General features: G+C 42.7%; 1 protein-coding gene across 8 annotated transcripts in view; it reads right to left on the bottom strand.

Moving 5' to 3' along the window:
- Nucleotides 1-11607: 11607 nt before the first annotated feature.
- Nucleotides 11608-24320, bottom strand: part of ubr3 (ubiquitin protein ligase E3 component n-recognin 3) — a 56406-nt gene continuing 43693 nt past the window's right edge. For 4 of the 8 annotated variants that reach the window (XM_072714359.1, XM_072714364.1, XM_072714372.1 and 1 more), the window contains 9 exons: nucleotides 23266-23371; nucleotides 21845-21948; nucleotides 19707-19831; nucleotides 18063-18170; nucleotides 17557-17682; nucleotides 17293-17472; nucleotides 16468-16677; nucleotides 15434-15573; nucleotides 11608-14348 (listed from right to left, as the gene is read on the bottom strand). In XM_072714359.1, coding sequence (XP_072570460.1) covers nucleotides 14231-14348; nucleotides 15434-15573; nucleotides 16468-16677; nucleotides 17293-17472; nucleotides 17557-17682; nucleotides 18063-18170; nucleotides 19707-19831; nucleotides 21845-21948; nucleotides 23266-23371 — 1217 coding nt within the window. In that variant the 3' untranslated portion in view covers nucleotides 11608-14230. The remainder of the gene's footprint in view (nucleotides 14349-15433; nucleotides 15574-16467; nucleotides 16678-17292; nucleotides 17473-17556; nucleotides 17683-18062; nucleotides 18171-19706; nucleotides 19832-21844; nucleotides 21949-23265; nucleotides 23372-24320) is intronic. The other 4 variants (XM_072714362.1, XM_072714369.1, XM_072714376.1 and 1 more) reach the window with 1 other exon arrangement.

Here is a 24320-nt window from a genome sequence, read left to right as displayed (position 1 = left end):
CTCTACGCACAACAAACTCTTCCTATCCAATGTCTGGACCGTGGATAATTGATAACTCAGTACTGGAAATGCTACATAACCCGCGGTTACATTAGAACAGTAAAGAAAAAAATACATATATGTATGCTTGCCTTCCATCGCTGCATTTGAAACATCAGATTTTATTAGTTTCTGTTGCACCTAACTCATCCCTCATTGATTTAATTATTAACTAGAACCTGATAAGGAGCGGGTAGTGTTGTGATGTAAAGTACACCTTCAATGATGCGCTCTGCTTAAATTCTTTCTAAAAGATAATTAAATGATACTCAAAAATGAAGTCCAAATTCATCGCTAATGATCGCACTTAATGAATACATAGAAAATGTATGTAAGCCTAATAGAAATACAGCTACAAATTCAGTTTAAAAAGAAGAACAATTAGACAAATTTCACTTCATATTAAAACCGGGCATGTAGAGCGGAAATTGTTGTTTGACAGTAGCCTATTACATAAAATTACACCCTTAGGCTAAATAATAAACAATACAGGCTAACAGGTTAGCCGATTTAACGACAGATATTTCACATTAGATATAAATTTACATATAAGTTATTCTTACCGAAGCACTGGTTTAGCAAGAAAGTTAAACTGCTCAGATTAAATGTGGAAACTTGCAACATTTTACTAAATAGTAAGTGCGTTCTGTACAACCCTGAAATGCTAGCACTTCTAGCGCAAGACGCGTCTTAAAACTCATTTAAATTCTGTTGGCGTTTCCTACATATCTGACAAATTAATCTAATTATTTATGAATTCGTAAGTATGGGCAGCTTGACTGGGGATATTCATATGAAAAATGTCTCATTGTTTCTGTAATTTCACTTCACTTTTACTTCAGTTCACAAATACACCAGCGCAGTGTTGAGTGCTGCGGTTCTGCAGCCATGCGTAGTTAATCTGACTTATCAGGGACGTAGTTAACTGTAAATTTGCTACTGTAGTAGAGAAAGAGGTTATATGAGTTTGTCCTTAATTGGCAAACCCCCTGACAACTGTCAGCACTGTTAATCGTTAAAACAATCGCCAGTCCTGTATTCCTGCCCCCTCATTCTCTCCCCAACGCAACAGGCCACACCTGTTACTAACTTGTCTTGCTTCTCGTTTTATCCTGACTTCAAGTCATGTCGGAAAAATCTTAAATAGGAGATGAGAGCACATGAACGCCACTACCAAGTCATATTTACCATTGGGAAACTCGGAATTTTCTTTAAGCTCCGAGGTGAGGGCGTGTCATTATCATAATCATGGTGGAGGCTGTAGATATCCCCACCTTGAAAGGCAAATTATTCTGAAAGTAGTAGCTACATTTTAATTACATTTAACTCGGAATTGTTTTGAATGTTGAAGAGATTGTCACGAAATGGCATACCGTCAGGGACGGATTATAGGTTGTGTGGGCCCCTGGGCAAAACGTTCACGAGGCCCCCCCCACCACCACCACAACCACCACAATTCAAGGGCCCTTGGCAGCCAAACGCCCTCCCTCCATGTTTCCATCAGAGGCCCTATAGGGTCAGGGGCCCTTGTAAGCAGAGGATCAAAGAATGTAGGCCCTCTAAAATAGACAAACGAAAATACATTGTTGATAAGCGTTGCAAATTGTTTTGGGCTAGGGGCCCCACGGGCCCCCTGCACCCCAAGGGCCCCTGGGCAGCGGCCCCCGCTGGCCCGGTCCGTAATCCGTCCCTGCATACTGTGGAAAAAAAAGATTTGGTTTTGGTCTCAATATTTAACATTTATGAAAGGTTAAATTAATGCTATGAATGTGTTTTGGCGTTGGAGGAACGAAAATACTGCAAAATAAAAAGTAGCTTCCCGTCCTCCTCCATTTTGTTCTGGCATAGCCACTTGAACACGCGTCATGTTGTAATTACCATTTACGAGCTCCCTAGTTAGATCTTCTGAGTAGGACTTGAAGGCAACATTAGCCCTCCTGTGACTCATTCCAGCTGTCCCTTGTCTGTTCCCTCGTTAGCGGTGTATAAAGTGCGTCCCTTTGTTGAGTTCCCCAGTCCAGTCATTGATGTTGCATGAAGTCATTGATGTCATTACCCGCTTGTGCTCCTGAGTGTGTACTGTGCCTTGTATTCCTGCCTGATCCTCGTTTCTCTGTTTCGATCTCTCGTGGTCATTTTGATCTTACCCCATCTATATTGTGGTTTCTTTTAATGAACCCATTTTTCATTTCCCCCAATGCCTGCCTTTGCCTCTGTCCTTGCCTGTGACGTGACAGCCATTGGTCACGTAATTAAAAATGTTGGATATTAGCTGCTCAATCTTAATGGGCACAGGAAAAATTTCTAAAGCAGGGTTATTCAAATCACAATCCTTGAGGTCTGAGCACTGCTGGTTTTCCAGCCTTCCTTTACCTGTCAGTCAGGTGTGAAGCCTCTGACCAATCAGAATCAGTAATTATTAAACTAACTACCTGGGAGAACTGAAAACAAGGCCTGGATTTGCAATCGAGGTCCAGATTTGAAGAACCCTGTTCTAAAGTATAAGAAGGACATATGACCAGAGGTGGGCAAATTTTCAATTGAAAGTATTTCAAATATGTATTTAATTGTATGTACAGTGGTACCTCGGTTCTCGAACTCACTAGAACTCGAATTTCTTTAAAGTCGAACAAACCAGTTTGACCTAGAACGCGATCTGAATATCAGAAGTCGAACCGTGAACGCTGACCTAATATAAATTGTACGCGCCAGGAAATGAGTCATACTACAATGCAATTCTTACTTGAGTGCCTTCTTCACAGACTGGACGATTAACCAAATAAAGCAGCTCAACATTACAGTAACTAACAATAAATAAACCACTAACTTACGTGTACTATTAGAGCATTTATGTAATTTATATAAACTTTATTTTACCAGGTAAATTAACTGAAAACCAGTTCTCTCTGCTTTACGTGATATTCGGGAGAAACAGCAGATGACGCACCGGAAGGGAAGCGCACTTGTAATTGAAAGATTGCAGGTTCGAATCCCCCACCAGCAAGTCACCACTGAGGTACCTTGAGCAAGGTACCATCCCCAAGCACTGCTCCCCGGGCGCTGAATTAGCTGCCCCCTGCTATGTCACGAAAGTCACATATGGGTCAAATGCAGAGGACACATTTCGTTGTTGTGCACTGTGTGTTGACAATGACCACTGATCACTAAATTCTAATTCTAATTTTGGGGGGCCGGGAACCACTTAATTGGTTTTCCATTATTTCTTATGGGAAAAATTCGATCAGAACTCGAATTTTTTAGGATTTAGGGTGCTAGCGGTGATGCTCGCCTAGGGTGCCACATCAGTATGGACCGGCACTGACGTAACCCATCATGCTGGGCCCAGCTTGATCATTGTGAACTTTGTTTTTCCATGACCAGTGTTGCAAGGAAAGAAGCTGCTTTGGTGCTCGGTGCAAATTGCGTTAAGGTACAGTATACAGTAAAATGTACTCTCAGGTATTGCTCACTTAACCCATTATAGGACAGGGGGCGGCATTCTGGGGCCGTGAGACGGTGCTGCTCACCCAGGAGGAGTCGTGTCGCGGCTTGGAGGTCCCGCTGACCCAGAAGCACCGTGAGCTGCAGGAGACGGACGCTGCAATGCAGGACCGTGAGTGAGCGTGCCTCGCTATGGAGGCCCAGCTCACGAAGGATCTCCATGAGTCGCGGGAGGAGGAGGCCCCACCCTCAGCAGTCTCTAGCTGCTCCATGTGCTTCCTGTCCCCGGAAAAGGGGGCCTGGCTATGGAAGTTGTTGGGAATGATGTTCGCTGGATGTCCCCCAGTAAGGGGCACCAGATTCACCCCAGGTGCAAGAGGAAGGGTCGGCGGCTGGGGGGATCTGTCATGCCACCGCTAGCCAGCAGCTAAGCCCTGCCAGTGCTGGCGAGCGGCTGGTTCCCCCCCCCCTTCAGAGAGGATGCACCGGCAGCTACCACCGGACCCTGGGACTTGTCTCAGCCGAGGTGGAAACTGAGGATGGTGGTCTCTAGGACAGCTGACCTTTGGGGCGGGACAGTGTAGCACCAGTCAGATCTGTGTATCCCAGTATGCTCGCGGGCTGTGTATATAGCCCCTGGGGTATTGTTGTTGTAAATATGCTGATCCTCGTATGTCCTTAGCTTGTGTAAATCTCCCACCATGTGTGTACCTTACAGTTTGGCATCTAAAGACCTTGTGTTTCCGCTGTTATATTTTGGTTCGGTGCTCATTGGGTGCCTGTTATAGTCCTGCTAAGGACTGCAATTAAAAGAGAATGTTCTTCCCGGCAAGCAGGACTCCTCGTCTTTCGCTGCTCTCCCGAGGCCTCGGTCCGCCCGGTGCTACAATATTATATGCATGGTTTCATTTTTTTATTTTTTAAAAACATTTTCAGTGTATGCCAAAAAAAACAATTTCTTCTTTGAGTTTGCACATGTTCGGCACTCTACTGTAAGACAAAGCAGGAAAATCACGCCTCATGATAATTGATTTGAGTGTTGGTGCGCCCGCTTGCACACGCACAGACACACACCGGCGCCCCTGTCAGCCACCAGCACTGATTCTGTGGGAAACACTGAGTAAAGAGTAACAGTGTAACGGGTCTGAAACCCGAGACCGAAATCACCATACAGACGTACACAATCTCGTATCCCAGTTCCGAAAGACTGAACCTTCGACATCCCCCCTAACCTCAACCTGCTGCTGCAGGTACAGCCTGTTACGCTCTCATTATGTCACTAATGTTACAAAAGTTATTTTTCAATTCACAATAAACATTATAACGCATGTAAATCACAAAATTATTATTCTGTTTAAAGTTATGGCATGCTGTATGTTTTGTATTTCACATTACTAGGGCTGAAAGAGTACATGTATTTGTCATGTACTGTTAGTATTTTACATGTATTTTTGTATTTTCAAATTACAGATTATTTGTATTTTAAATACAAAATATTGGTGTGAGAAAATGTGTTTTATTTTGTTACATTTGTTGAGCAAGTATTTGTAATATGTAACAAGATATTTGTTGATGTATTGGTGCCCCTCTTTGCATATTACTGTATTCAAACTGGCCCTGTCAAATATAAACTTACGTTCACAATGGAATGCAACCCACTATGTATACTCTATGTACATTCATATATATCTGTATACATGTACAGTCATGGCCAAAAGGTCTGAGAATGACACAAATATTGATTTTCAAAAAAATCTGCTGCCTCAGTTTTTATGATGGAAATTTGCATATATTCCAGAATGTTATGAAAAGTGATCAGATGAATTGCAATTAATTGCCAAGTCTCTCTTTGCCATGAAAATAAACTTAATCTCAAAAAACCAATTTCCACTGCTTTTCAGCCCTGCCACAAAAGGACCTGCTGACATCATTTCGGTGAGGCGTAGACTTTTGTAGGATGGCTTGGTGTCAAGAAGGGCAACAAAGAAGCCACTTCTCTCCAAGAAAAATGTCAGGGACAGACTGATATTCTGCAAAAGGTACAAGGATTGGACTGCTGAGGACTGGGGTAAAGTCATTTTCTCTGATGAATCCCCTTTTTGATTGTTTGGGGCATCTGCAAAAAAGATTGTCCAGAGAAGAAAAGGTGAGCACTACCATCAGTCCTGTGTCATGCTAACAGTAAAGCATCCTGAGACCATTCATGTGTGGGCTTGCTTCTCAGCCAAGGGAGTGGGCTTACTCACAATTTTGCCTAAGAACACAGCCATGAATAAAGAATGGTACCAAAACATCCTCCAAGAGCAACTTCTGCCAACCATCCAAGAACAGTCTGGTGATGAACAATGCCTTTTCCAGCATGATGGAGCACCGTGCCATAAGGCAAAAATGATAACTAAGTGGCTCAAGGAACAAAACATCAACATTTTGGGTCCATGGCCAGGAAACTTCTCAGACCTTAATCCCATTGAGAACTTGTGGTCAGTCTTAAAGAGGTGGAAGGACAAACTAAAACCCACAAATTCTGACAAACTCCAAGCATTGATTATACAAGAATGGGCTGCCATCAGTCAGGATTTGGCCCAGAAGTTGATTGACAGCATGCCAGGGTGAATTGCAGAGGTCTTGAAAAAGAAGGGTCAACACTGCAAATATTGACTCTTTGCATAAACTTCATTGACATTCATGAAATGCTTGTAATTATACTCCAGTATACCATAGAAACGTCTGACAAAAAAATCCGACAAAAAATCAGCAAACTTTGTGAAAACCAATAAATATGTCATTCTCAAATGTTTTTTGGGCACGACTGTATACATAAACATCTAAGTGTGGTAATGTTTTGTGATCAGACAATGAGATGTTTTCCACAACAATAAGAAGCCATTTACAATAAAATTAGACCTCTTTCTTGAGACTGTGACACTATAATGTGTATGCATAACTCATTGGTTAGTGGATTATACGCCATAATCATACCATCTAGCAGTATTGTCCTATAATAGTGGGGTTACAGACAATCACAAGGATATTCACAATAACCCCTGGATTCAGATAGCATCCATTTTGACTGCGGGCAGGAATCTGATGTAAACAAACAAAGAAAGAGATAATCTTTCTGTGCAGCTGTTTGACAATATTCAGAAAATAGCCACAAATATAAACTAGTAAATTGTATTGTACTGTGAATGTGGTTTTTGGCCAGAAATTTGGCCATTTTTACACCCCACTCTGCACTCATATGTACTTATTTGACTGCACTTCTACCCAAGAATGTGTACATGTTAAATATCACTACTACTGTATAACAGTCCATTCATCCATTTAATAACGGTTCATAAAGTCAGTGCATCACATCCAGCCCGGACGTTTCCCCTCGGCCATGGCTCTAAACTACCCGCGCCTGGGGCTTGTTAGTCTTACCTCTCATTCCTGCCCTCCAATTAATCACGTACAGCTGCCTCCTGTCTGCTCCATTGTTAGTCATGTATATAAGCGATTCAGTCCTGTGCTCCCTGTCTGGCCATTGTGACCTGTCAGCAGTTGGTCAACTGTCCTGTTCGGCTTAATAACCCCCCCCCCCGGTTTAAAAGTAGCCTGGATTTTGGTCATCCCTTACTTGTTAACGTGACACAGTGTCTTGGTGAAAAAGTTCCTATACAAAAAATAAGGCACACAACTCAGCATGACTAAACCTTAACCACAGCAAACCTGCTTCCCAAAATTTGTATTTTTATTTTTGCATGATCTCAAATGATATACTATCAGATAAAATATTATATTTAAGGAACTGCTCCAAATACATGACAAAACTAGCAGGATAATTGGAGCTTTTCCCTTCAAAATGACTGACTGCGGCAAAGAGGCTTTCATTATTTTCTGTAATGATTTAATAAGCACATTTTAATAGCATGATGTAGAGAAATGGCAGAAACGTCTTATCTTGTTGCCACATCAAGAATTAAGAGTGCAAAAAAAAATAATAATAATTGCCATTGCTCTTTCTACAGCAGGGGTCACCAACTCCGGTCCTGGAGGGCTACTATCCAGTAGGTTTTCTATCCTACCTGGCTTCTGATGAGCCACACTAGTTCTCAGGTAAATACCAGGAGCAGGTGTGGCTCATCAGAAGCCAGGTAGGACAGAAAACTTACTGGATAGTAGCCCTCCAGGACCGGAGTTGGTGACCCCTGTTCTACAGTGTTAGAAGAGCACATCTATCATCTTTTCAGTCCTTTTGCTAAATGCAAATCTAAGGACAACTGGAGCCATAGTAGGTGAGGATTTTGCAGTCATTCCAGGGGTGGTTAATATGTAAAATTATATGTAAAATAAAGTTTATATGTAATATGTAAAATAAAGTTTATAGAAGGAAATAGCAGCACAACACGTTTGCCCAAGTATTAGTCAATATACAGCATAACACAAAACCCAAATTTCACAGGTTAGAAGATCATTATTATGATGGTTAGGCAGTAATTCACAAGGGAAATAAATCACCATATAAATTATTTTCCAACAGCATGCAAAACAAGATCTCTACATTCTAATGCATTCTAATTTCATTCTAGCCAAAATGACACTGTTGGAAAGGCGAGCTCAAAACCAGACTGCCACAAACACACAAAAAGCAGTTGGTTCTTGCAGGGCATAGATTGTAATTTTCTTCCTTCCATCTGGACTGCATAATGGATGGTTGTAAAATGCAGAAGAGTGTGTGTGCGGGGTAATAAAAAGCCTAGTTAATGAAGGTAACCATGGCACTAGCTTCCATTTCGATACCCTGAAGATCTTGAGGAGCAATTAAAACAATGCAGACATATTGAGCAATAGAAGATCAGAGGGACCTTATTCTTGGTCAATTATATGTCAATAACCTGATGCTGTAGGAATGCACTTACTGTATAGCACACTTGGAGAGAATGGGACCTCTTGCTTCTCTTAGAAGGGTAGCATACATGTGGTTTTGGGACCGGTCCACCACCACAGATACTTTTTCATTAGTGTGATAACTCAAAAAGTATTTGAGGGACCTTTTTTAAAACTTTGCAAACACATTATCTGTGTGATGAAATGGAACGAATTAAATTTTATATAGGTCACACCAAAACTGTAGCACCTCTGCACAGGTCTCCACAGCACAACGTTTTCGTCGCATATGCAACTGTTTACAAATTAAAAAAAAAACTATTCTCTAGTGCATTTGTGAATTGGACAGAGCCATCATTGTATATCACATGAAACGGCACACTAGGAAGGAGCGAGGATTCATGTGAAGGATTGGGTATTGAGAACCTGTTCCAAATTAGAAACCATTCTAAATTTTTAAGAACTGGGAATTCCATAAGACATATGTAGTGATACTGCAACATATAGCATAGCCTGTTTTGCAGGTGTTTTGTTGGTGAATTATGGCCAGAAGCAGGTTGTCTAGTACTAGCTTTCTGTTAGCATCAGATGGAATATATATGGCTATGATTTTTATAATCGTAAACTATACTATACTATACTAGCGAGGGGGAGCAGTGACTACCAACAATCAGAAAATTACATATCACCCAAACCTACTACGGGGGGCCTACAGACAGAGGCAAGGGGTTGTAGTGACAGGGCCATCCACGGAATACATTGTTGTCATTTTTTAAGCCTATTTTCCATTCATATGCACGCTCATCCTAACTAGTCTTGTGTTATAATAAAATGCTAATATAACAACTTTTTGTTTGTTTGCTAGAGTTTAGTTTTCACAAGTTTGGTATCTGGTACAATATACAGATTTTATAAACACCGCACTGTGCCAGTGGGGCAGTTTTTTGCCAGCTAAGTGTAATTTGTTTGTGTACAGTCGTTAAAAATCTAGGTAGCAGTAACATTTGATCTCAGAAGAAAATCACAATGTGGTCATTATGTGTATGTCTGTATGACATTACATGGTAGTTACTGCTACGGTTCTTACTGTTATGTAAGCCTTGGCCATAGTACAAATAAGAAAGTAATAAACAGAATCTAAATATTTAGATATGTAAAGAATATAAATATAATGAATGACATTTTAAGCATTGACATTAAGACATACATTTAACCATTTAAATTGAATGTAAGTGGAATGTGCAATAAATGAATAGGTGTAGTTTCAGAGTTACATGACACAACTAGGACTCACAGCATTCAGGTAAAAACACATCTACTGGCTTTCGCATTTCCAGTTGATCCATCCAATAATCAAAGAAATTGTAGAGGTTGGGGGTGCAGGAGGAGTAAGGATTAGATGGGGGAGGGGTGGTGGGCCTGTCCGGGGAACACACTGTTATATATCCGACAGCATCATCAGTTACCAGTGAGCATTTTCATCCATTCCTGGTCATCAAGGTCTGCAGGGCACGTTGTTTTATGCTCTAGCCCTCATCTCGATTACTTTATTGATGGTATTGTTTCAAGTGTAAGTTACCCCATTTCATGGCTTAGACATCAATCAGACACTAATTAAAATTACTTTGTAATTACATATTCATCCAATAAATTTTGTGCATGAAGTGCTCCCACAATGGGTTTTGGTATTGCAGGTTCAGGTGGATTTAAAATGTATTTTTTTGTTATAAATGTAGTACGTGCAAGAAGGAATTATACTGGGAATTCTACAGTCACGCTGGTTAACAGGCCAGCTCTGCCTTCAATTTAACTTAACCAGCCTGCGTGCCCCAAAGGCCAGACCTTGGGCACATTGAACCCGGTGTAATTGTGCTTCACTGAAGAAGGCTGTGCTTTGTTGTGCCTTGAGGCAAAACTGAAAGGTAATCATTGTGTACAGAGTGTTCAACGTGGATTTCAACAGCAGATTCCCGGTGCCCAGTAGCAGTATGCTGTTGTACTGGTATTCATGTGCACCTGTGCCAGCTGCTGAGTAAAATTTAAGTGAAGTAGACTTCAATTCTGCACCTCGATTCCAAATCCAGGCCTTGTTTTCAATTCTCCCAGTTAGGTAGTTTAATAATTATTGATTCTGATTGGCTGCAGGCTTTACACCCGGCTCACAGGTAAAGGAAGGCTGGGAAATCAGCAAGGCTCGGCCTTTTAGGACCGTGATTCGAATAGCCCTGCTCTAGACTGACCCCCCAACTGGGTATAATTTCAGACCAGATCATATATTAGTCACTAATATAAATATAAATATTTCTTAATTAATGACTAAAATATATTAGTGGCAATATTAGCAAATAGTAAAATATTTCCTTCGGTTGCTAATTTGTATCAAATGTAGTCCTATTTAGCCTGTATCCTGAGTCTTTAATTGTGTGATGATTAACCTGGTGAGGTGATGCTTATAAAGTGATGTGGACAAAAAATTATGTTTTTATCAGAACAGCAGCTCCCATTGTTGCCAGAGTTTTCATCCTCAATTGTGTTCCCTAAATGCCAGCTCCTGTTGACCCTAGAATTAAATTGCATTGTTTGCTTTTCAGAATCTCTGTTCTGTTTAGCGAACCCATCAGTCTGCACTAGGGCTACCACTTTTGATCTGAAGTAATTAGGGTGATCACTCCACATCCCTACTTCACCTTTAGTCTTAAAAAAACTGCCAGTGATGTACACTGCCATTGTCCCTAGAGATGTAAATCAAACTTAATTCCTCAGCAATGTTTAAAGCGAGCAGGGAAAACAAGCACAGACATTAACCTGTCAGTACTACGTAGCATTTACTGGAAACTATTTGGCATCTGACTGGATGTACTGGAGCAAGATATAGAGGCGATGTACTTCAGAGCTGTTAGAACAGTCATTAAAATATTAAAATTTAAAAATGTAGACTGATATTTTTGGTCACATGTTCCAGCTTTGGGTCTACTTTGTCCTTTAGCAAGGTTGTGAATCTTCCTTATCTGATTGATGGTCTCTTTATTCCCTGTTAATTAGAAGCCAAAACACAAGCTATGGTTGAGGTCTCACAATTCTTATTTGTTACCCATGCTATAGTTATATGCACTGGAGAAATTCCATGCCGTAAAATTCCAAATTCCCCAACGTCCAATCTGACAGGTTGATTCATATCATTAATATTCTACTGGCACAGCAGACTGCCAGTGTGACATTTTGTGGGTATTTATACTCAAGGGGAATAAGAAATGAAAATACAATCACAGCCCTGCTTTTATTCCGCACTTTATTAACATATGTTACATTTTCCTTTAAATGTCTAAGTCATACATTCTGATTCCAATCAGAAGGTTTGAGTCAGCACCTACAGTAATGTACTGTATTTTTATTGTTCATTCATTCAGCAAAAACACACAGAGAAACACTCAGCTTTCTGATTACAATGTTCACCCACAGCTCAAAAGGGTTTCCCATGGGGTGGGGGGGGGGAGGCTGGGGGGGCTGTGAATCAGGAAACAGAGTGAAAACCTGACAAGTAAACAGATCAGCAGCATGCATAAATTCCAGAAAAAAAATCCAAATGCTTTCCCTCCCTAAAAGCTTAATATTTCCAATAGTATGATGGTGGTTGGCGGCGGGACAGGGAGTGACTCCCTCCCACTGCCAACAAACAAGAACAGAAGGACCCAAAACGTGTTATCTGTCCTTTATTTTAAAAAGTAATGATATGTCATTCAGGCACAACAGGATAATAAATAGTTACTGTTATTCAGAAATGGGCAAATTCAAGATACGTATACGGGACACAAAGTGTCACTACAATATTTCTAGATGTGTGTTTTATGCATACACGTCTTTTTAACTTTAATCCTGCCCCAGAACTGATCTGGAATGCATCTAGAGCCCCAGTATTGGGCCCTGACCCATACACAGTGGATGACCGAAGCTAAAGAATTTTGATAATCTGTGTATAAACAAGTAAAAAAAAAAACTCTCAGGAGAAACCAGGTTGAAACAAAATCGGGATATAAGAATTATTAAAACACTTTAAATATGGTTGACTCATAACTGAAACAATAAGTCAAACAGAATCTGAATGGATTTTCACTGTGAATTTAACACAGATTTTCACTGTGAATTTAACACAGATTAAGAATCATCCATAAATTAGCATCCTTATCCCCATTGTTTCTGCACAAACACACATTGTAAAATTAAAATGATCTTTTTGAAATATTTTTAAAAAAAATTGGCCCAGAATGAATTCAGGGGGCTTGTGATGGATCTTTAGAAAAGCTAGTGACTGCCCAAACCTGACTTAAAAAGCAAATAATTTGTTATCCTCATTTCTACAAAGAAAATCTGAGTCCAACACAAAATGCCAAGCTGAGAGCAGAGAGAGCTGGGGGAGGGGAAAGACATTAACTTCACTTATACCCACAAATATTAGGATCAACAAAGCTAAAGTTATTCCCTTTCTTTGCCAGTATTCACATATATTGTTTAATTATCCACTTAAAAAATGTATTACAACATGCCGCTGCTATATTTGTGGAAACACAGACTTAAATGCTGTTGGGTATTTTTACCTTTTTTAACCAAAATGTTTCTTCCAAGCTTCAACAGCACTGGGTAGTGGGTTTAAATGTTGATTTACAATCAGCTACATGACTGGAGTCTCCCAATCAACCAATCAGAATCCGTGCTCTTCTCCACCATTAGGACCCGCCAATAGACCAAACGTGATGAAGAAAGGTTTCTACAGTGCAAAACAAAAAACACAAAAACAAAGACAGCCCACTGCATGACGAAACCTCAGGCCAGGCCTGTCTTGGAGCAGCTCACATTTGGACGAAAATGCCAAGCAAGACCTGCTTCAAAGAAGGTCAAGATGGGTGGGGGTGGGGGGTGGGGGGTAGGGGGGAGTCCACACACCACCATCCCCAGCCATCTAAGGTCGAAAGCAAATCAGAAAGAAAAAATTAACTTTACAAAGCTAAAATTCTTTTCTCTAACAATGAATAGCAGCATTTCTTTAAATAAACAATTCTGTATTTTAAACTACAGCAAAAAGAAAATTCCTGAGGATGAAATGCAACTACATTTGAAGAAGAGCCATTTGCAGGTCTGCAAAGGACTCACTATTACCTACTATTACATGTCAACAAACACTTTACAGGTACAGAACTACATCTTTTACAGGACCTCATGTAACGGGTGAAGGGAACACACCACAAGATTGGGACAGGGTGCATGTTGACTCAAACAATGTGACCAAACAGTGCTTCAAACATACCAATCCATGGAGTGAATAGCTATTGACTTATTATTTCTAATATTAGTAATACATTTTTAGGCTCCGGTACCATTTCAGGTTAGTACTAGTTGGCCCCAGCACTTAAATTTGCTTTAGCAATTTAACATTGTTTTCGGGCAAAAAAAAAAATGCATTGTCACAGGCAAGTTCATATAGCTGCTGATCTGACAGTTCGACTCCTGGATATCCCCCTTGAATTTTTTTTTTATTTTTTATATTTTATACATAGGGATGAATCACACATACTTAAAAAAAGAATGAGGGAAAAACCCTTTTCTACCAGACCAAATTGTGCTTTCACATCCAGTCTTCCAAGCTTTCGCATGTTCTCTCTGAAGCCTAGGCTTAAACAACACATTTATAACAGAAATTAGTGTTCAAGCATGATTGTATAAACGGAGTCTCAAGCAAACCCACACCGTGCTAGCCGGGCCTCTGGAATGTTCCGGAAATTCACCCGGGAGTTCCAGAGGCCTCAGACACCAGTCAAAGTGATTCCCCCATCCTCCCCACCACAAGGGAGGTGAGTTTTTCTTCATTGTTTTTGGGCAGGGGGGTATGCTACAGTCCGTTGTAGTGGGGCCCCCAGCGCTTGTTGATGTGGTCAAAGGTATGGGATACCCACTGCTGCCCGAGAACCCGGTAGCGCTCCTCGCACAGGAACAACGGCTTGCCACGGCTGCAGGAAGGAAAATGGACAAACAAAATGTACGTCTGTGACCCACTTTGCACTTAAAATTTGCCAGCAATACCTGAAACTTTCAAAAGACCAAGCTTCTTGACTTCTACCATTCATCACAACATCACTGCCCAGACACTGTCTCCCCACCTCATAGATTTATTTAACATATAACATCAGGAAGATCAGAGCAGAAAAAGCAGCTCAACTCCTTATCCAGGAATTTGTCATCTCACATGATTACTGTAAGTGGCAGGACGTATTCTCTGGTATTCAGTCAGCTGACATGATTTCATCTAAAACTTCTTCTTGTATCTCTCCATTGATTTGTCCTAGAAGGTGTGAATGGAATGGCACCTTCCCATGTTCATCAGGACCTACGCTCTGCCATGCTCTCTATGGTCAGCAAGCCAACATGATCTAGTGATCAAGTCTCGCTAGTTGCTTTCATGTGTAGCTCCTCAGTGGTGCAATGGTGCACAAATGGTCAGCAGGGTTCTTCACAACCTTCAAGAACGCAAGACCCATGTCTTCCAGAAAAACCTCAGCGAATTCATTTTACCACTGACTCTCCAGTGATACATCTGCATGGACTTTCCCAGCCTAGTCAGCTTCAGACAGCTGAATTCTTGTGATATATTATGTGACTCCCTTTTATGTTACTTTGGACAAAAGCATTTACCAGTTAAATAAAGGCAAATGTAACACACATATTGTGCTTATGACTGTACATCTAGCCACCACACTGTATCAGTCTATTTTGGATTATAAGATGGTTTTCAAGCTATTATTGAGGCACGCATATGGCTGTCATCGGTAGATCAAAGTGACCTTTAAAGATCATGTAATTACCTTCCTTACACAGTTGCCCAAGCCCTCCCCCAATCCTGGTACCTGCATGAATGCTCATGCAAAAAACAAGTCAACTGAAATGATGGATTGATAGAATGAGTTATGGGTTTAAATAATATCAATAAATAATCAAGGAAAAGAATATTGTTTCCAGGGCAACCACAGATATGCTGTTTCTGAGGCAACACCCCTAATGACACCAGGGTTTGTGGACGTATGTGTAGGTGATTTACCGGAGGTCACGGTCCTCCTCTCCATGAGCATCCAGGTAGACTGAGCCCCACAGACAGAAACGATGGCCTCGGATGATGATGATGACAGAGGCATTGATCAGGAGGAATATTCCTGTCGCTGCTCCACAGGCCTGGGAGTGCTGTTGAAGGAGAGAGACATGAAGTGTGTCACAGAGTCACAGCCCAAGTTAAACTGTGACCCTGCTGTCTGTTCACTTTGCATACAATCTAAACACACTGACAGTCAGGTACTGCTAAGGTTATGCAATCAGTAATCTGGCAGCCAAATCTGTATAAAAATCAAGGAAACAAAACTGGAAGGAAACAAAACTGAATGCTGTTGGAACAACAACGATGTATTCCCTGGATGGCCCCTCACTGAACACTCACTAGCACACACTGGCAGCACGCACTGGCAGGGCATCTCACTGAACACTCACCAGCACACACTGGCAGGGCACGTCACTGAACACTCACCAGCACGCACTGGAAGGGCGCCTCACTGAACACTCACCAGCACGCACTGGCAGGGCACGTCACTGAACACTCACTAGCATACACTGGCAGCACGCACTGGCAGGGCATGTCACTGAACACTCACCAGCACGCACTGGCAGGGCACGTCACTGAACACTCACTAGCATACACTGGCAGCACGCACTGGCAGGGCATCTCACTGAACACTCACCAGCACGCACTGGCAGGGCATGTCACTGAACACTCACCAGCATGCACTGGAAGGGCGCCTCACTGAACACTCACCAGCACGCACTGGCAGGGCACGTCACTGAACACTCACTAGCATACACTGGCAGCACGCACTGGCAGGGCATGTCACTGAACACTCACCAGCATGCACTGGCAGGGCGCCTCACTGAACACTCACCAGCACGCACTGGCAGGGCATGTCACTGAACACTCACCAGCACGCACTGGCAGGGCACCTCACTGAATACTCACTAGCACGCACTGGCAGGGCATCTCACTGAACACTCACCAGCACGCACTGGCAGGGCACGTCACTGAACACTCACCAGCACACACTCGCAGAAGCTCTGCTGCTTGCAGCACATCCCCTTGAGACAGACGAATGTGCCACAGACGAGACAAAGGGCCGGGTCCTTGGGCACCTTTTTGCAATAGGAGCAGGCCTTTCTGTGGTAGTACTGAAAGATGGTGTTGTAGTTCTCAGGTAATTGAAGGAGGTGCGGTGCTGCCCACTGGGGGTCCTGCACCAGCAGGGTCTATTGAGGGATGGGTGACATTAATGTGGCATTAATATGACACAGAGTAACAAAAACACAGTCCAGCTCCATACCACACCTCCATTTTTATGCAGAAACTGCTCACAAGGATCTTTCACTTAGCAGGTAATACTGTCCCTCACAGCCCTAGCTAAGGCTCAGTCACAGACTGCCTCTCCGATTCCGGTCCATCGATCTTCATAGAGTCTGACATGGGGAGCACCAAATCCCCAGTCTGAGTCAGTGGCTTCATAGAGATGCAAATGGAAATCATGCTCCTATCTCAGAGTGGTGCCAGGTGGGAAAATTATTTTACTTCTGTTTCAATGCTGAGACTGGCGAGCAAAAAAGAAAAATTTGGGACTGATATCTTACCTGCAAATCCTAAATTAGGAGGGAAAAAGAGGGATACCCTTTCTGACTGTGTTCATACAATATGAATAGCTAACTATCCCGTTTTACATACTGTACGTTTTACAGCTATTTCACCTAAACCGGACTCAGGCTTTAAGACATTAGGTGGGACAGAGGATTCTTTGGAGGGGTCGAGCTGAGCAATGTTTGGGTGAAAGGGTTCTAAAAACCTTGCTTGCTCCCTTCTTTTTTTACACTCACCTGAGAGTCATCGGCCTGCATTCCCGCCAGGCCGGTGACCTCGGCACACCACTGGGACATGAGATCAAAAGCACACACCGGCCACTCCAGGAAGCTGGCGCTGTACGATGGACCGGAGGGCAGCAGGGCCAGGGGGGAAAAGCCCAGACAGCCGGCTAGGACCGAGAACTCGTCCTCCTTCTGACCAAAGACACAAACGCGGGCATCTTGTTAAAACCTTTAACACTACCTACAGGTATAACCACTGAGAGAGAAGCGCCTTACGGGGCAGCCGGCCAGGTTGTCCCCATAGAGGTGATGCTGCAGGAGGCAGGAAAGGCGGAGGAAGGGCAGGCAGAACTGCTGCAGGCTGTACTCTATGGACTGGGGGGACCAGACGCTGGAGCTCAGCTGGGGGGGTTAGGAACATGATCACACAGAGCCTTCAGATTTGTACCTTCATTCACATTCATGCTCCATTCAGAAGAAAAAACACTATGCAGCAGCACAGGAATATAAAACCTATTGACCAGGAGTCCAACATAATGGGCTATATTAGTCTGCATTAAATAGGTAGAAACTCACAATGGGTGGGATTAGTGAGTGCTGTCAATCATGGCTAGTTTAAGCCAATGAGATTATCCAATAGAAGATGGGTGATATCAGGTGGCGACTGACAGCACATTATAATCCCACCCGTTCGGAGTTCTGAAGCCTTCAAAAGCAGCCAGAATCAGAACCAAAGAATGAGGAATGTGTCTGGGGACACTGGTGCACTGCGGGTATCCTACCATGGACATGTGGTCGCCGTCGTCCTCGTACACGTTCCTGCCTCGGGACAGCTCATTGATGGCGTGGCTCAGAAGGGCCTCCCAGCATCTGTCCGCGTTGGCGAGGCCCTGTGGAGCGAAAGAGCCCAAGCGTGACAGCACAGCCACCATATCAGCGCGGCCCTGGCTGTACAGTTAGGCCTGCTGACACCTTGGCATTGCCAACAATCAGTGTGACGGCAGCAGCAAGGTCTGAGCCCTGAGGTTCCTATTTGTTACTTTGTTAACCATACACCACGGTTTCACCTGGCTAAAAATAAAATAAATAAATAAATCAGACAACGACTGACATTCCTACCAATCTGAATCATTTTTCTTAGCACTATCCATACATCGGGCATCTCGATCATCATTCCGGAGGTAATTAACTCTGGGCTTTTGCTTTGGGCCGGAAAATAGACTGTAGTCTGGTCTCGCTGCCCTCACTCTCCACTGGTAGAATTAAACAAATCCCGCTTCCTCAAGAATGCCCCTCCCTGCTTTTCTTACTTCTGGTTCATTGATGAAATGACAGAATCTTTAAGGAATTTCTTTCATTCATCTACAAAACGTAAAACTAACATCCTGCTATGACATGCAGCCCAACATACCATTGGGATCCCTCCTAATAGCACAGTAATCAAACAAATGTTCCCAATAACCACGTCCAGCCCTGAGATGTGCTGGCCTACATTACACACGATGCAGACCCCAGTACAATGGATTCCTCTGTACCAGTGTCTAGGTCAGTCCCCCAGTATATAATACCACATTATAATTCACATACAGAAAGCTGGCCATCTTTTTATGGACCAAATATTTGACCTCTGACAAGTGCTGAAACATTACAGGATGAGTGTTGAGATGAAATCCAGCTGGTTTGACTAATACTTCATGTGAGGTAAAGCAGCCAGCATTTATCAAGCCGACAGTAAAAGAATACAAAAATGGCAGCCCTCTTATCTATTTCCCCCCTCCCTGTGGTAGATTTATGGCTGGAGACGTCACGCCTCAAGGCTCCATTTTCCCAGCTGATGCTCCCCTCTGGTGCAATTTAAGGTCTTTATATTCCCAACCGTGTAAGAATTAGGCATGGCAGCACACGTGGGTGATTTAAGCAGGGACTGTTAGGAATCCTTTATGTTCCCCGAAAAAGGACACCGTCCGATCAGGCATTAAAAAAAACACTATAAGACGGTTTTGAAAACACAATAAAAGAAACAATTTTGCATGAGCTTTTGTCTAATAATTCCTTTTATATTTTGGGCACCATCTCTATAATGCAGCTTTAATGCAAATGTCTCTGCAAATGAATGCACATATTACAGAATAGCCATATATTTACCATCCAGACCCTTTAAACACACTTATTCCGTTTTTATAAGATTGTGCCTATTTTTTTTTTTTTTTTACAAAACAGGTTTTAATTTAATAGCTATATGAAATTTTATAGTTGCCACAGTATAGTTAACATTTACCTAACCAAATTTAAAGTAAAAAAAAAAAAACACAGAGACAGTCAAAAAATCAGCTCTTCTTTAACTGGAGATGCTCTACTCTAGCTGAGCTCGGAACGTCACATATGGAAGACAGTCCACATGGGCTGGAGGTGCAGGCCTTGGTTACCTTCTTGAGAGCTCCGGATGTGCTCCAGGCCTGCCTCTCATCCGGACCGAGCCTGACACACAGTGCGGTAAGTGCCTGGGTGAACTGCAGGGTGTACAGCACCTTCACCATGCATGTGAAGTGTTCTGCAGCGACAAAAGGACAGTAAAAACACCACAGATATATACAAGCATCCCAGAACCCAACCCCATAGATATTACCCATCCATCCACCCACCCATGGTCAGGGTCGCTACAGGGGTCTGAAGCCCACTCCAGGCAGCACAGAGACAAGGCGAGAGTGGGGGTGGTACCTTGCTCAGGGTACCTCAGTGGTGCCTTGCTGGTCGGGGATTTGAACCTGCAATCTTTCAATTACTAGTGCGCTTCCTTAACCATCAAGCCACCACTGCCCTCTGTTATGAACAGACATGTGGGAGTAGGTGTAGAATCCCACCCATGGAGAGACATGGGGGGATTTTAAGCAAGATTTACTCTCTGCTGGCGATCTCAAAGGAGTAAAGAGAGAGTGTTTTATTTACTTTTTGTGTTTTGTATACTTCATGAATGAAATGTAAACCCGGTAATTATAAATTCTGAGTGCTAGGAGGTTTTTACAACAACGTTATTTATTTTGGAAAATAAATGGGGGGGAACGAAACCCTTGAGTTCATGTTAATAAAAATAATAAAACAAAGAAAACAGACTTACAGGATCCAACACTATAATTTTCAAACCTGCTATAACTTTGACAGGCAGCAGTAATTGTACCTTTCTGCTCTATTTATTTTGCGAGTTCATTATATATCTATACAATGCATTGAAGGACAGTTTGAGGTTCCCACCACGGACGGCATGCTAATCCATTGCAAGACCAAGGCAGAACGACCACCTATGGGTCACTAATTCACCTGCATGTTACTGGACTGCAGGAGGAACCTTCATTACCCAGAAGAAAACCACTGACAACAGCGACTCTCCCACAGGGCATCTGAGATGGATCAAGTCTAGTATGTCACACCAAATCCAACCAATAAGAGTAAAAGCCCCGTTAATATGCTGTGGCCTATTTTCACATCTATACCCCATTGCACCAATTTGTGACTTACTTAAGCTTCCCAGATGTCTCTGTGTAATTTCCATCCATTTGTAATATGTGTGTGTGTGTATATACATATATACATATATATATACATATATACATATATATATATACATATACATATATACATATACATATATATATATACATATATATATATATATATATATATACACATATACATATATATATATATATACATATACATATATATATACATATACATATACATATACATATATATATATATATATACATATACATATATATATATATACATATACATATACATATATATATATATATATATATATACACACACACACACACACACACACACACATATTACTACTAGAAAGAAGATCAAAATTAAAAATAAAAATCTTCACAATAGTGTTCTTAGTTATAAACTGAAATCTGCCCATTGACTTTCCTCAATGAGCATACTTGTAAAGGAGTAATAAACAGCCATTAGCATCTAGGTGTTACCCATGAGGAGTGTGTCTTGCTTCTGACTGGACAAATGCACAACCATTACTTCCAGTGCCCTCACCTCCCCCAGAGACCGGCACTTGGCACTGCTCCCTGTACCCTCCATCAACACACCGAAGCACGCAGACCCCTCTACTGCCATAAATAATGCTGCACAGCCTGCTTAGCCCCCCCCCCCCCCAGCCCCCCAAAGCTGTTTTTTCTTGCTCATTCTTAGCACCAGACACTGGGCTCTTCCTGACCTCAATTTTGACACCCCGGCTCTAATAAAGCGTCTTCATTTCGGCCCTGTCTCTTTGTGGCAAGTCAAAATCAATTTTCCGCTCCTCGACGAGCACGGTAACGATGTTTGTTTTGGCTTAATCAATGCGGAATTGAAAAGAGAAACAAAGTCAATTTAAAGAATAATAAGGCATTGAGGCCCTGTCTCTCTGAGCAAACGCTGAAGGACAATCGGAGGTGGAGCTAGTCTAGGTCACCAGGAAGGAGGGCTGTTAAAGTCGTACTGCAGCTTCTGACTGCAGCAGAACCAGCCTTTGGCCTAAAAACCATTAAAGGTAATTTACCTTTGCGCAGAGGCTGGGGCATAGTCAACACGAAGATGATGAGGAGGGACGGGACGTCTCTGAACAGCATTGGCACCTCAGGGCTGTCGCCGTTGCAAGTGCTGCTGAGGGGAAGTGACAATGTTCCATTTTGTAAAATCATTTACATATTTCTTACTAACTTCACAGCTTTCAAGGACAGTGCCTTGCAAATGCTGACATTTCTCCTCTAAATGTTCGATAAGGCCCAGAGCCAAACATCCTTTAGAAAGATTTCTGAAAACACACCCATAAACTCTGGGAAACTAAACACTCAGATGTAATCTAGATGCTTCTGCGGCCTTAAAGTCTGGCTGGGATAAAACTTTGGGTCTTTCTTATAGATAACAAGCTGTACTCCAGATGAATACTTTACATCGGTACTAGAGCACTGATTTATCGGGCCTTCTCTCCAAATACGACTACGAAATGTAACTACGAAATGTAACTGTGTTTGGAGGGAAAGGTCAGGGAGCTGAACCCCCAGCGCACACTGTGTAGCAAACGCCCCCTGTTTAACCTCTAACAAGAGTTCCCTGCTTTTTCCCCGACAGAACGACTCTCCGCTGAGGGCTGAGCCTCATGTCGAGCGGCACTGCACTTACACAGGCGAGAGGGAGAGAGAGGGAGGGAAGGAGAGAGAGATTGAAGGGGGGCGGCGACAGGTCAATTCATTAACAGCACTAAGTGCTTTGCAAGTGCGGAAGAACACATAAAGATCCAAATTGGGATGCTCGCAAACACTAAGAACGACAAGATCTTGGTTTAACATACTAATGTTTTTAGAGGAAAAACCATTAGGACTAATTTTTAACAAAGCGTGACTCGATGCAGAGCCCAGAAAGAGACATTTTCTATAGAATCACTGATTGCTGCGGTCAATAGAAATGGAGGCTCTCTGAATATCTCCTGAAAGCATGTTTCAATGCAGCGAGACCAGCGTGGGTGGGACTCTGCCCTCAGCAAGGCGCTGTGCAATTCAGCGGATGCGGCAAATCGCTGGTATCTATGGTGACCACGCTGCGAGTTTCACCCCACTGTCATCACAGCTCCTCAATATGGCTGGGAGTTTCAGGGAAAGGGGGGGGGGGGGCACAGGAGATGATGTGCAGGGACAGAAAGGATGACAGTATGGAGTGACAGAAACAGCATGAGGCACAGTGAGGGTGGCAGTGAGGAGGGACAATAACAGCTTGAGAAACAGTGAGGGTGACAGTGAGGAGTGAATGCGACAGTGTGAGACACTGAGGGTGACAGTGAAGAGTGAAGGTGACAGTGTGAGACACGATGCAGGTGACAATGAGCAGTGAAGGTGACAGCATGAGGCACAGTAAGGGTGACAGTGACAGTGTGAGACCCAGTGAGGAGTGAAAGCAAGAAGGCAGCACAAGGCTCACACTCACTCTGCATGTCTGCTGCAGGTGATCTGCGTCAACCGGGTCCATGGGTTGTAGGCCGAGTCGATGCTGTACAGACGCATGTGCACAGCCAGGACATGGAAGAGCTGATCTGAACAGCAAGAATGTGGGGGAAAATTAGTCAGACAGACAGACAGACAGACTCACAGAGAAACATTCAGGCGACTCATCTGCAACAAAAGGCAAGGGGTGACTTTTACAGTCAGTATGGTAAAGGAATACCCACAATGCTGTGCTACGCAATCATGTACCAGCTCTGATACTAGCCAGACAGTGAGATGATGGAAGTCTAAAAGAGTCAAAGCCAAAATCATATGCTGGCTGGTCAAAGGTCTCAGTTGGAGGTCACAGCTAGATGTAGATGCTTAGCATTGATAGGTCAGATAGAACAATGCCTTAAACAGTGGATCTCAAACTGTGGACGCTGTATATCGAAAGGGGTCACAAGACTAATGTTTTTTCACGGGATCTCCAGGAAAAAAAAAGTTTGAGAACCACTGGTGTAAGGTCACATCCACACCGCTAGGTTTCCATTAAAAAGAAAAACTATCTCCATTCACACAGATGTTTTCACATTGTTTATGAAAGTATTTTGTCGTCGGAAAATTAGTTTCTTTTGCAGCAGTCACACTGTGTTGCACACTATTCAACTGGCAGTGACAGCGCTACTGAGAGCAGCTCCCCATATCTTCCATGCTGGATTGCAGTTTACCCCTGTGTACAGTGACCAGGTGACCAATCAGACAAGAGTTTATAAGTAGCAGGATCAAAATCGGGGAAGGGGCCACGTGATGAGCAGGGAACAATTAGGGTGCTTTTAAAGTTTCTGTTTTCATAAGGCTGTGTTTTCACTGCAACACTTTTCAGAAGGATACAGCTCAGAGCATTTTCAAAAATCTCTGGATATCTGGTTTTAACTAATGGAACTCAGATTCAATACAAACTACACAAAAACATTCACTGACACTACAGGACTACAGAACGTCCACATCAAGATCAAGATGCTAGCTCATGCCAGAACATTAATCCCAAATTTTTAC

The sequence above is a fragment of the Paramormyrops kingsleyae genome, chromosome 1 (assembly GCF_048594095.1).
Source record: "Paramormyrops kingsleyae isolate MSU_618 chromosome 1, PKINGS_0.4, whole genome shotgun sequence".
Taxonomy (NCBI): domain Eukaryota; kingdom Metazoa; phylum Chordata; class Actinopteri; order Osteoglossiformes; family Mormyridae; genus Paramormyrops; species Paramormyrops kingsleyae.
The sequence above is the reverse complement of the archived record's forward strand: the minus strand, read 5'-3'. Positions and strand labels throughout refer to the sequence as shown.